Consider the following 14,118-nt stretch of genomic DNA (forward strand, 5'->3'; position numbering starts at 1 on the left):
CCCCTTTCTCTTACCTGAGACTATAGGCAACCCCACAGCTCCCTAAACTGGGGAGAGCACTGTAGTAAAGAGAAGTTGTTTTTTTCATAGATGAGTGCTGGGACAGTACTGCATTGCATCCACATCCTCTGGTTTGATTGTTCAGATCTGCCATGGTATTTTTTTATGTTGATTTTGGACTTACATGACTTAGTTTTGTCCATGTAGTTATTACTCCCCCAGTACATCCCTAGCTCAGTGGCTTCCTGGGTACTGCTCTGAGATATATTAGCTTCTTTGGTTTCTTCCCTCATTATTTTCCATTTTTCTTGTCATGTGCTGTGCTAAGTCATAGGAATAGCTGTCTTCATGTGCTGATGCATTGATGCATGCTCCCTGCTGCTACTGGTCCCTCACATGCCCTCCACAAGGCAGCAGAGAATCCAGCAGAGAATCACCCCAGCTCCACTGCCCTGAAGAGCTGACTGCCCCACACTATCCTATGAGGGCAGCTTGCGCTGGGATCATGTTGATGCAAATGTGTACTGCACCAGAAGCATTTCTGGTGGTCTCAGCACAGTCTTCTGCAGCTTCATCTTGCAGCTCTTTTCACTTCAGAAACTACACTGTGGTAACTGACCCCAGGCTGCTTAGAGGAGAAACTCGCTTGTTTTTCTGGGGCCCTTTACATCTCAGTCCTGTGTGCTCTGTTTCCATTTGTATTGATAGCCCCAGAACTGCTGAAAGAACTGTTTCTGTTACTGGAACGCTGTGTAGCTGTACATCTGATAGATGGTGGTGGTTTGGTGTTATGTTGGGCTGGAAATTATCTCTGCTCACCCTAGGAGGCAGACTTCATGAACAAGTGTGTGACACAAGGGTATTAAAATAAGGGAAGTAGTTCCCTTTGAAGCAATGTATAACAATTAAGCTTTTGGTCAGGGAGTTGTCACTGTGGATGTGGAGGGGTTTGAGGTGGGGGGTTTTCAAAGCCTCTCAGGAGCAAACTGCAAATGTCCCTGATCTAGCAGTTCTGATTTGGAATTTTTTTTTCCCCACGAACAATAGGGTCAAAAAGCAGGTACTGGGAGAAGCACCACAATCCATTCTGATGTACCAATTTGGAAATGTCCATCTCCATTTCTGCATGGCCCCTGCCTCCCTGTCTCTTGGCCACAGAAGCTGATACTGACAGACTGTTAGTCTGTTCTTTAACTGCCTCTCTCTCTCTGTTCTCTCACTAGACCCATGTACAAGACTGTCTTGATGGATTCCTGGCTGTAACACTGCCATTGCATCACTGCTGCTGGGCATGGGAAGATCTGTTCCTTACACACTCTAGGATCAGGACAAGGAAGCACTGCAAAGGTTGTTTGCCTTCGCTTCCAGAGCTGCCCTTTGAGCACAGTGCAGCAATCAGCTGTGGAAGAAGTACAGGGCAGGGAAGCTCAGGGATGCTGCAGGGGTCTGAGCACAGTTGGGCACAGGTCTTGGCTGGAGGCAGTTTAGCCCCACATCCACACAGGGCTAGGAAATGTCTTTAGGTCACTTAGAAAGTTATTTTGTTGACCTATTTATATAAAAGTTGCAAGTAGATACTTTTCTATTCAGCAAATTACTTGCCCTTTTAAATGTTAATACTTTGGCAGAAATTCCTTTTCTCCATTACTAATGAGAAATTACATATATAGCTACTTTAACTCAATCTGATAATCAGAGCAGTTTTTCATTGGTTCTTGAGATTATCTTTAAAATCAGGCACAGTAAGCTCTGTTTTATTATGCCACTGCTGCTACTGCCTGATCATCAAACCGCACAGTTTGAACTATCAAGGGACAGAAGCAGAGTGAAAAGTGACATTTCTTTTTTGCTGGTAAGACAGTTTACCATATTTCTGTTCTATGCATTCCAGTATGTAATGTTAGGGGATGTCTATTGAGCAAAATATTAAAAAATATTTCTTTATCTAAATGTGGAATTCTATATTGTTTCTTGAACTAGGAGCTTGAAGACCAGAAGTGTTTTTGCACTTTTGTTCTGATAGTTTGCTGAGCACAAAACACCACTGTTGCAATAATTCTGATGGATTGTGCTTGAAAGAAGGGCCATCTGGAACAAGGTACTCCTCTCTGACTGCAAGAGTTGAATGTAAAGGAATTCAGCCAAAATAGTCCTTAGTGTTTGAGACTTTGCAGATATGAGCATACTTTTCAAATGTATGTGTACATATATATGTGTGTGTGTATGAATATTCCTTTATTGCAATCATCATCTGAAGCAGCTTTCTTTCTGGGATCCAATTATATCCCATCTAAAAGTACGTGGCCGTTTGTGGGCATCAAATTGTTGGGAAAATGGCACTCTAAAGATGAAGAGAGAAAAAGGCTTGTTATATGGGGTTCTCTTGGATAATCTGTGCAGATAAGAAAATCCAACTACTTTTTCCTTATTCCCCAGGATAAGTCTCACATGACCCTGTTGTGCACATTTGATGTGTTTCTGTCAAACGTGTGCTTAGAGGCCTAGATATTCAGAAGGTAGATAAGGTATCACTAATTTTTCTTTAAGGACCTACAAAAGTATTTTCTTATAGGCAGGGATGATTGTTTGCAATGGGTACCCCTGCTAGTGCGCATACTAGCATGACAGATTGCTCTGGAGACTCTGCACTTTGGGTAATCTTTGTGGATGAAGGGGTGTACCTGTTGGTACAGACATGTTATTGCCTGTCACTGTTTTACTTTGTTGGTGCTAGTCAGTGTCCTGTCTTTAGTGCCTGTTAGTGCTGCCTCTGGAAGAGACGTAAGCAAAGGAAGGGATTATGGCCAAGGGAGAGCAAGTCATTTATGACTAATTGCTAAAATGTAAGGAATGGAAACTGAGCATTCAAGGGTGCAGATCTGCTGTGTCTGCTCCCACTGTGCACTACTCATTGTATCATAATATTCTGGAATAGCTTCAGCTGGAAGGGATCTTCAAACCCTCTGCCATGGGCAGCAACATGTTCTACTAGACCAGGTTGCTCCAAGCCCCACCCAACCTGACCTGGAACACCTCCAGGGATGGGGTAGGAATGCCTTTTCTGGACAACTTGTGCCAGTGTCTCATTGCCCTCACAGGGAAAATTGCTGCACAATACCCCATGTAACCCTGGCCTCTGCTTGTTGGAAGCCATTCCCCCTTGCCCCATCACTACATGCCCATCTCCAGCTTTCTTATAGCTCTTTTATGTATTGGAAGAGACTCTAAGTTCTCCTGGATCCTTCTCTTCTCCAATATGAAGAAGCCCAGCTCTCATCCTGTCTCCATAGCAGAGGGAGTCCAGTTCTCTGATCATCTCTTTGGCCTCCTCCAGATTTGCTCTAGCAACTCCATGCCCTTCTTATGTTGAGGACCCCAGAATTGGACACAGTGGGGGTCTCACAAAAGCAGAGTAGAGAGGTAGAATCCTCTCCCTTAATCTGCTGGTCATGCTGCTTTTGATGCAGCCCAGGATACAACGTGCTTTCTGGGCTGCAAGCATGCATTGCTAGACTTTGTCAAGTGTCTTATCAGTATCAGAATCTTGCTCTGGGAGTGAGAACAAGCAAAACACATTTTGAAAGAGTCTAGAGCCACTGCCAAATCAGAGCCTGAAGTTTCTGACTTTCTCTGAGATATAGGTGAGCATACAAGATCATGTGAATGAGCTGCAAGAAGAAAAATTTACATTGATTAAGCAACATACCTTATAAAAATGTTGATGTCAGAAGTGGAATAAAGCCTAGAACTCCCAGCTGTCTGCTATGGGCTGGCATATAATGTCATGTATCAAAGGATACCCAAGCATATTGAAGAATCTTATGCACGTATCTCCATGCGAAATCCTTACTTCATGTTTTATCAGGCTTTTGTAAACTGATCTTACTTGCAGCCATCCAAGAGTCAGAGACACAAAAATCCTATTTTATATCCATCCCTTTGAGCCCATTACATTTATCTACACATTTCTTCTATCTCTTTTCTCTATCTCATCAAGCATAAGCTTCTTGTCCCCACTTTTGAAGTCACTGACAGCTTCTTCTTGTCTTCCTGTCATCTCTCACTTCCCTATCTAGAAGTTAACTCTATGATGTTAGAGTTATGTTTAACTAGATCATTAAATCTACTATTCCTAATCATCCTCCATACTACTGCTTGCACATTGAAGGTGCTGCTTACAATTCTCTTGGGCTACATCAAACTTATTCTTCAAGCTTCCCTGTAAAGCTCTGCTTTACAGAGTTTCTGAAACCTAGATGATATCTAGGCTACCCACATGCTGAGACTGTGTTGTCAATGCTTGCACTACTTCCTCTCTCAGTGGTATCTGTCAAATAATTTATTTTACCTTATAAATTCTTATGAGAAAATGTTATCTTTTTATTGTGTGTTCAACTGGACCCCAAATCTGGGAGTAAATCCCAGAATATTCATTTCTGGTGATAGATTTAGCAATAGCAGTCAGTCATTTGTCTTTCCGTTAATAAGCAGTTGAGAGCATTTGGAAAATCTGTGTTGTACAAATTCTAGTTAAAATTACTTAAAATTGCTTTTGGGAAGTGTAGACAGGAACCACAGGACAGGAGGGGAAAGGCACAGATACAAGGCCTCATTTCCTTGAGCAGATAACAGGCAGAATTCTGCCCTGGAAACATACAGAAAGGATGGAAACACCATTGCAACCACTTGAGACCACTTTGGAAATCAAGGTCATTACCACCTCCTGGTGCTCACAGACTGCTGGCAGCATACCTGATGTATCATTTCAGGGCATCATCTCAGAAATTTTGTCTCTTCCTGCAGAGTGAAGGTGGTTCTCCTTTTTTTCTTTGTAGTTCTCATACAGCTTTTCTGCCTTCACCGCAACTTTGTAGTGCTGCAGAAACTGGACATTAGAAAACAAGAAAGCAGCAAGCAGTCTGGCCCCCAAGATATCCAGCTAAGAAGTTGATTTGTCTTCCACTGCTAGAAGCTGCTGTAATTCTACCTGCACTGCTAGCACTGGGCTTCCTTCTGAGCTAATAGGAAGACTACAAGTCTTGCACATGTTTAGGCGAGAGGTTTCAGCAATAAAGATAGCTCCCCTTTGTAAAAATTCTTCATTTCTGTCTAATTGTATCTACCTTCAGTGTCCAACTACTGGATGCTTTCCATATTTCTCTCGTAGATTTAAAAAAGAAGAAAAAACATACTTTTCTCCTACCTGAAATCATCTTCTCATGTAAGGTACTTATGGCTGGTGTGAAATGACTACTTAGCCTTTCCTTTGGCTAAGTTAAAAAGATTTACTTGGTCTATAACTGTTGATTTCTGAGTAAAGTTATCCAGGACTAAATCATTCACATCTCCCTTTTCAGAAGCATTTTCATATTGACAGCAATTTTTTATTTAAAGCATTGATTCCAACAGAAGAAATTAATTAATAGTGTTTCAAATGCTACATGTTGCTGCAATAACTTTTCTTTTAATTTATATGTATCCAAAGTCTCTATGTTAGCTCCTGTAATTGTATTAATGTACTGCAGAATCTCATTCAGCTTGTTATGTGCTACTTCTTGAAATTATTTTCTGGTAAGTCTTTCAGAATTCAGTGCTCCGTGACCTAATTATGACTAACGTTTATGGCTTCTAACACAAAAATTTGCATTTAAACATGCTGTATTTGCCTCCAGAAGAGCCAGAGAGCCAGAAATGTCTAACACATTTCAAACGTTGCAGAACTGAACAAAGAACTTCTTGCGTGGGAGTGGGGAAGAGTTTATCAAATTAGTAGCAATTACCTGGAAACATTCTGTCCTGGTTTACTTATCTTGACCTAAGTTTGTTTGTTTGTGTGCCTGAACACAACTTCTTGTAAGCACAAGAATAATTCTACTTAATGCAGCTCTTTCTATTTCATATTTAGTCAGAATTACTGTATTTATCACAGGGACCATAAGCAAACCTGATTAGAATGATAAGCACAAGAGACTTCATGCCTCCCAGCCTCCCAGCTAAAATCAGCTAATGGTGACACTTCCTCTTAACAACCCCCACCCTGAAGAAAGTCTGCAGCAAAACAGGATATTTATGAAAAACCCGTAACTGAAGAGGTGGTGAAATGAAAGCCAGAAATACTCCTTTTCTCTTGATCAGTTTCTGAAACATTGTAATTATTTTACAATTTAATTCAGACAAGGGGAACTATAGACAGGCATAATCACGTGCAAGAAGTTATACATGGATGCTGTTGTCTAGCTTTGAGAAATTCATGACTGGAAGGATATTCTTGGTTATGGATCAGGTGGCTTAATCTCTTTAGTAAAACAATCCTAATGATTACTATATCACAGCCCTTGCTAAGCATAGGGTTTTTCTTGCACACTTCTATTCAAGACTGCTTCAGATCCTTTGTTGGTTAGAAATCATAATATGATTCTATAGTCAGGCTATACACACTTGGTCCTGTGCTAATGCTGTACTTATTTTTTTCTCCTATCCTGACATTCCTTCCCTTTTCCCCAGCTTCTTCTGAAAGAGAGATCATAATCTCTGGCAAGTTTTGTTTGGTATTGTTTTTTCTTTTTTTTCCTTATAATAACTAACCCAAGCTCTTTTGAGACTGAACATTCCACCCTCTTGTTACCCCAGCTGTAAAGCTCAGTTCAGTGTCTGTGCTGGTCAAGTAGTGCAAACATTGTTCCTTCAATATTTTTTTTTTAATTTCAAGAAGCTGTTTTTGTTTATACTGATTAGTGGTCTCTGTCTACAAACTCACTCTAAGTTTTCTGGGTTTCAGGCTCTTTGGAGCAGCCCTCTCCTTGCAGTGGTGTTGGGCTCATTTGCAGTGCTCAGGTACCAGCAAATAATGCAAACTGGAAACATCTTTTTAAAACACCACATATTGCTACATATATCCATAGGTCCATATTCTTCATATTGCATGTTGCCAAAAAATCATCAAAGCAGAAACTTTTAGTGAAAAAGTGTAATTTTAAATTAAAACTTCATCAGGAGACAATTCATAGAATTGAATTTTTGGTTAAAAAGAAAGAGAGTGAGCCCACAATAACCTTGTAGAGATGTAGAGTTCCATATTGTGGAAGATGTTCTTCAAACATGCTTACATAACCCTTCAGTGAATTGGGATAATGACTAGGCCCTAAGTATTCTATATCTCCCAATGAGTGCTTTGACCAGCATCCTATCTGTTACTCTCTTTCTCTGAATACGCAGAAATAACGTTGCTCCAGGAGGCCTGTGAGCTGCAAATGTCTGGAGGCTGAGAATGCTCAGAGAGGAGCATGGATGCTCTACTACTATGATTCTCTCTAAGCATCTGGTTTTGACTATGGTCAGAAACAGGATTTGGGGAAACATGGACATTGGTTCCAACCCACTGTGGCTCTCTGCTGCTCTTCAATTGTCACAAACCACATGACAAAAATGCAGGAAGAAAGAAAGATAGAACACCCACACCTTCTCCCACCCTTGATAAAATTGCAGGAATTGTAGATTTCCTTTCAAGCAGGTGGTGCTTTAGTGCAAAGTACTATTTACTGCTATGGGAAGAACAGTTCCTACAGAAGAAATTATATGGCTGAGTTGGTGCCCTCTCTGGTTCAGGATCAGCTTTGGTCAGGCTGGCAGAAGTATGCAGCTAACGCTTCAACCCACTGGTAGAAATACCAACAAAACTGGTCTGAATTATTATTCTGTTCTAGATATTATCTGGAATGGGAGGAGTTGTGTGGCCTTTGGGGCTCCAGCTGTGCATTGCTGCTGCGCTGCTCTTTGGCAGAGGAAGAGGGAGAGGTAAGAGAAGATCTGGAATAGGTCCACTGCACAAAGACAGGCACACGTCTGAGCTCATTTTTCATTCACAGACCCTTCGGTTTGCAATCCAAGGTCTTGTGACTACCCTGTCCCAGGAGCCAGTACAGCTGGCTGACAATGCCGGGCCTAGGGGACTGAGCTAGGACAAGCTGGGCACCAGAAAAAGTGTAGCCACTGCCCAAGGTCCCTGCCCTAAGATCTTACACTCATCTCATGCAGTGAAGTGTGTTACAACAGAGTAAGAACATGATGAGGAAGATCTGATGCAGTGTCAGCAAAGGAAGTACTAGCAAGTAATGCATTTATTTGGTGTGCTGAGCAAGGCATCATCCAGTGATATATGAATCCAATTCTGCTCTATTTCCTCTGCAGAGCTCTCTGGCAGCCTGAGCTGCCTGAATAACTACATGGCTACCGTGAGCTGCATGTGGGTAACGGAGAAGCCCATGGGCAATGGACCTTTCCACCTGCATTTCAGCAAGTAAGAACTGCACACCAAGAGCTGTCTGTGGCAGCCCCAGCTCTGGCTTGGACAGGGCAGTACTGAGAAGCAGAGATGGAGCCCAGCTGTGGGCTTTACTCCCTCCACAGCAGGACACCTGTGGCACAGCCAGCTCTGCCACCCCATCACCCCAGGCCTCAGAAGCTGATCTCTACTGTGGCACCACAGCCTCAGGGGCCTCAGCAGTCAAGGGCACATGGCTGCATGGTCTCCTGTCAGCTGTGGGCTCTCCATCTGTTCAGTGAACCATTCTGGCAGGCATCTCAGAGCAGAGAACCTTTCCTTCCTGGCCTCTGGGTCCCCATGACCTGGGAACTTAGAGAGGCCATCCTATGTAAAGCTGTCTAATCAACTTCTAATAATTTCTTTCCTTTTTGCCTAGAAATTAAACACCTAATTATTTAATGTATATTATATATATAGATACAAGTCATAATCTTTAATAAGAGATTTAGAATATTATCTGAATAATTTTTCCTCTAATAGAAGAAATCAGGGGAATAGTTTGCTAACTGATAGGACAACTTGAGTTTAATGTATTTAGGTTATGTAGAAACATTGACTTGACCACCAGTAACTATTATATGATGGTAAGCCACTCTGAGTTAGATGCCTTATATTCTGCTACGGTTAAGTAAAAAATAGCCTAACTCTTATTAATACTAGATTTTAAATCTATGGAAAGAGGGACAAGCTGATAAACTGTGATATCCCAATTTCCTGTAGAATCACGTGCAATGTGAAAAAATTGCTAATGAATGGCTAAACCACAAAAAGGCAAAGCAACTTCGAACATACTTTGCTGTCAGTACTGGTTTGTTTGTAATGAAAGAGGACTTAATGTACAGCTTATTGTTACCTTTGTGCCATGCACTTGTAACCAACTGTCCATCCACTCCGTCCCCCAACCCACCTGCTTTCCTGCAGTTACAGCAGCTCTCTCACTTTCAGAGGGAGCAGGGAACAGCTACCAGATGCTATGTGTAGTTTCTGTGAGATCTGGTGCTCTCAGATCTGGTGCTGTCAGCAGTAAGGTTATAAAGGTGTCTTCTTCCTGTCCTGCCCTGCCATCCATTCAGCCAGCTGGTTTGCTTGCTGTCTGCACTAAAGAGGTTCATGGTCTTCCAGAGTGTGGTGCTGTGCTAAGGTGCCACACATGCATAAACTGAAAAGCACTTAAATTGTATGATTTAAAAGAAACTTTCAGCCTTTTTATTCTTCTAGCCTCTGGTCAAAGGGCCACAACGCCAGCTGCAAACTGACTGCCACAGAGAGCATGCAGAATAAGTACCACTGCACAATTCATTTAGCCAGCCAGATCTTGGAAACAGATGGTTATAGAGTCTCTCTCCAGGGAAACTTCTTTGGATGTAATCAGACATACGTGGCCTTTCTAGAGTACAACCCCCGCAAGCACAGTAAGTATGAACCAGGACAGCTGAGAGCTGAGGCTCTGCCCAGCAGCTTCAGGATAGGTCTGATATGCTGCCTAACAAAGGATGTCCCAAAGATAGCAAGGGAAAACAATGCAAAGCATCAAGTCTGCCCATCCCCAGGGATTGCACTGTGTGAACTGCATCAGTAAGGATGCAGTCACTGAGTCTCTCCATCCTGACTTTTCCCAGACTTCAGAGGGGCTGGCTCTGGAGCACCATTCAACAATACTTCTCATCTGCATCATGTTTTCTTGTGCCCTGGGTAATTTGCAATTGGATTGCTTCAATTATTTGTTCGTTTTGTTGTTTAATTTTTCTCTAAGAAACTATGTAATGAGGAGTCATGGATTTTAACGGAGTGTCCCATGGCCTGGTACCAGGGAGAAATTCTCAAAACCTGTCCGTATTTGTGGTATGTTGTAAGGGCAGAATGTGATATCCAGAGTGGTTCTTTGCTTGCAAGATTAACCCTAGGGACTACTGGAGTTATCCTTAATTTATGTCAGATCTGTAGCTGTTCTGATGCTGTAAGATAACTTGGTCTACTGCTAGTGTTAGTATCCCTCTTTACACTCAACTTTATCTTCCATTATTTCAGTCACCCTAATATAATGCATTTTCTTTTGTGGTGTCCCAAACACTGTGAAAAAACCCCCACCTCCTCTATTTGCAGTAAAACTTGATCCACCTTTGAACATCCAGAGCAATGCCACTGCCAGCAAGTGCCAGATATGGTGGAGTGTGTGGAATGTGCCTTGGTACCTCGCTGAAATTCTCCAATATGAGTTGCAGTATAAGGAGTACAGCATGTCCTGGGAGGTAACTGGATGAGGCATACAGTGATCCTACCTTTTTGTTTGGGTACAATGGCCTTGCCACTGAGCTCTGCCAGCTGGCTTAAGATGGCCTTTCTGGTTTCCCATACTAAGGCTGAGAGATTTTACATTAAACATCAATACTGAATTCTCCTTCTTATGAACCCTGCATCATTATTCAGGCCCTCTTCTTGCATCTAAGAAAAGAAAACATGGAAAAGAAAAGAGAAGGGAAAAACCAACAAAAAAAGATTATTTTAAAGACCATCCTTTTGCCCAATCTCATTAACAGCAATGCTTTGTAATACTTTGCAGGTTGCAATGAACAAGACACTGCCCAGTTCACTGCCACAAGTAGAAATTGAAGCCACAGAGCTTCGCAGTGGCATTGCTTATGCTGCAAGAGTTCGCTGCAAAGTTTCTGAAAATGAGAATTCATACCACAGTCAATGGAGTGAGTGGAGCCAGACAACAGTGTTTAAAAAAGCAGGTACAAAGAATTTTCATCTCATTTCATTTCTTTTAATGTCCATGTTAAAAATAAAAAAATTAAAAAGTGGTAAAATGAAGCTTTTCGAATCAGAGCTAGCTTTCTTCAATTATTCATGGCCAAATTATTTTCCTTAAGGCCTTTAGCTGCCTGTTTCATTTGCAATCCTTGGTTATTTGGGGTTCTATCTTGACTTCCTGACTTTTTATTAAAAATTTTTGTGCTGATTCTATTTCTAGATGTCCCCAAAGTCTCTGAAAAGATTCTAAATATCAAAACTATGCAGTACTTGTTCATTCCTCTGAGTTTTGGCACTCTACTGTATTTATTCTGGAACTGCAAGCTTTCCTCAAGGTATGTGATTTTCAATAAGTTCCCCTTGATCTTTATGGCCTGAAAAGGGTAAATCAAGAGTCATTACATTATTTTTCCTTCCTGTTTCTGCTGCACAGACTCAGTCATTTCCAAAAGGTCTTCTGGAATGTGACATGTTCCTTGGCTGATGATAGTTAATGACACACTATACAGTCCTTAAGGAGACCAAAATACCTTTGAGACTCCCAAATTTGACTGAAGTCCAAGGATGATGGTATCTTAAAGTTAAAGAAATTTAAGCACATGGAAATATTTGAAGTTTCGTGTAGATAAATTAAAAGTGCAAGCACACAGCAACCCATAAAGGTTGTTAAAACTAATGTCAAGCTACGTGTGATATTCCTGGCAGGAGTCAGTAAGTAAAATACCAATAAAGGCAAAATAAACTGACTCTGATTCATTTGAGACCAAGTTGCACAGAGAAAAAAGTGTTTTTAGAACCTTGGTTTAAAAATCCTCTGCAATTTTTTATTCTGGCAGAGGATAGGTACCTCTTTCTTTTTTACCTTGACATACATTATTATGCTCCATATACACATTTTTCGTAGAGAAACAGAATACATTATGTCCACATGATAAAACATTTTTATAGGATAGACTCCAATAAAGGGGCAAGGATATCTGGCAGAATTTCTCTGTTTAAATGTAATGAAACTAGAACTCTCTAAAATACTTTCAGAAACAGTGGTTTAGATTAAGTAAGCTGATAAACAAATGCATAAACAGCTCAGTGTATATAATGAGTAATAGACAAGTATATTAAGTTTGTGACATATTCCAAATAAACTTATGAGACTGTGCTTCAGGTTAGAAAAATTAAATGCATGCACAGGTGGCAAAAAAAATAATTGCATGAGAAGTCAGAAATTATGATGAGTAGGCTTCTTCTGCAATCTTACTAACAAAGTGGGGTGGGGTTCATCTAGCCAGTATCATGGAGACAGAATACAGAAAAACTCTATTTTTTTTTAAGTGGTGTTTTCTCATTTTAGGGCAAAAAGCCTCGCCTGCTTTAACATTCCCACGCCAGCTGCTTTCTTTCAGCCACTCTATAGTTTGCACAATGGGAATTTTAAGGTAAGAAATAAATTTCATTTCTTTCTTATGACCCTCCATTTATGAGAGGAGGATTTTTTTTCTGGGATTAATAATTCTAGATCCTGAGCAGACTTATTGACACATGATTCTGATCTTCCTCAAAGGTTATAGTTTCTCATTTTGCTGCTTCCGCATACTAGTTAACCACCAGAGCTTCTGTCCAGCCTCTTGCTCCTTAGAAGCGGAACGCCTCCAGTGGCTCCCAGTTCAGACTGAATGCAAAAGGTGCACCTTTTCAAAACCAAAGCAATACCAGCAGCTTGCATTATATTCTAGTGGTGTAATCTTGTAAAAATTTGTGAAATTAGCTGCTAGGTTTTTACCCTATTACTCTACCTGTTGGATTTGCACTAAACATCTGGGTTATTGTGCCAAAGCTATATAAAGAAAGAAAAGTTATTTTGGAGTAACTATGCAAAATGACCCAAACTTATTGATGCTTTCATTAGGACTGGGTTGGACTGAATGAGGCTTGTAGCCAGCTTGAAAGAGAAGAGGCCAGCAACTCAAGAAAAGTGAATGCAGATAGAGTTTCTGATCTAAACACCCAAGAACTGATTTCCCAAATCTCATTGAAACCTACAGGAAGCACAGATGTGGTTACTGCAGAAGAAAACTTTGCATTTGCCTCAGGTCCAAGCCAGCAGTATGTCCCCAGCAGGTACATAAGAGCAGAAGAGATAGAGATGTGGCCAGGACTATTGTTTGCTGATGATACCGTTGGCCCAAAATTCTCTGAAATAATTAAAGACAACCTTGAGAGCCCTAGTGTTGGAAGGAATTATCCCTTTAACTCACAGCATGGAAAAGGTGACTTTCTTATGCTTGGAGAATCTTTGGGGAAAAAAGATATGTCCTTCAGTAGTAGTGACTATTGTACTTTGTGTGACAATGATACCACAGGAGGTTTGATTTCCGCTGAACTACTGAAGCTTTCTAATCACAATAGTCATGTTAAACATCAGAAAGACCAGTGACCTTCCCTGAAGAATACTGCCTACAAAGTTCCTTGTGCTCTCCTATCACCTCCCAAGCGGCACAAATGGAGACTGTGCAGACAGTTTCAAACATGTATAATTTTAAAACACATCCTCAATTTCTGTACTTCAGAAGAAGATTGTGACTAAGTCCTATGTCCAGCAAATACTACCCCTACAGGCATTCCCTAAATTAATCTCCTGGCTGCAAGATCCAGTAACCCTCTTGTCTAAGAAGGCAGCAGCAGACCTGCTGTTTTCCTCAGGAAGAACTATTATTGTTGTGTGCCTCTTGGAACCAGCAGTATTTTCAATATGATAAACCATGATTTAAATTCCATCCTTTTGTAAAAAATATTTATGATTTTTCACAAAATTGTGAGAAACTATTTTTGCTTAAGAAAGTAATTATGCTTCTTAATATGATATTGATGAATTAAAGGGATTCCTGATTTGATCAGAATTTGTAATTGTTCTGTTTAGAGATAAGCAAACAGTAGGCCTTGTTCTTTATTATCTTGAATGGCTGTTACTTTTTATTTTGCAATAACTAAGCCTCATGTACTGCTTTAACAAAAATTAATTTCAAGGTTAAGTCGCTGGGCTGATT

General features: G+C 40.8%; 1 protein-coding gene across 1 annotated transcript; it reads left to right on the forward strand.

The window, feature by feature from the left end:
* Positions 1–1,798: 1,798 nt before the first annotated feature.
* Positions 1,799–13,841, forward strand: LOC131565092 (interleukin-9 receptor-like). Its single transcript, XM_058815775.1, has 10 exons — positions 1,799–1,852; positions 1,981–2,098; positions 7,704–7,794; positions 8,188–8,296; positions 9,542–9,735; positions 10,427–10,572; positions 10,884–11,058; positions 11,298–11,412; positions 12,426–12,510; positions 12,981–13,841. The coding sequence occupies exons 3-10, from the start codon at positions 7,716–7,718 to the stop codon at positions 13,506–13,508; spliced, it is 1,431 nt and encodes a 476-aa protein (XP_058671758.1). The 5' UTR covers positions 1,799–1,852; positions 1,981–2,098; positions 7,704–7,715; the 3' UTR covers positions 13,509–13,841.
* The last annotated feature ends 277 nt before the right edge of the window (positions 13,842–14,118 follow it).

This window comes from Ammospiza caudacuta, chromosome 17, assembly GCF_027887145.1.
Source record: "Ammospiza caudacuta isolate bAmmCau1 chromosome 17, bAmmCau1.pri, whole genome shotgun sequence".
NCBI classification, from domain to species: domain Eukaryota; kingdom Metazoa; phylum Chordata; class Aves; order Passeriformes; family Passerellidae; genus Ammospiza; species Ammospiza caudacuta.

Excerpts from the sequence above, each read along its gene's own strand:
- LOC131565092 (XM_058815775.1), top strand. The coding sequence starts at position 7,716 with ATGGGAGGAGTTGTGTGGCCTTTGGGGCTCCAGCTGTGCATTGCTGCT. Across the intron at positions 8,297-9,541 it reads TTCCACCTGCATTTCAGCAA|CCTCTGGTCAAAGGGCCACA; the intron begins GTAAGAACTGCA and ends TTATTCTTCTAG. Across the intron at positions 9,736-10,426 it reads GTACAACCCCCGCAAGCACA|TAAAACTTGATCCACCTTTG; the intron begins GTAAGTATGAAC and ends CTCTATTTGCAG.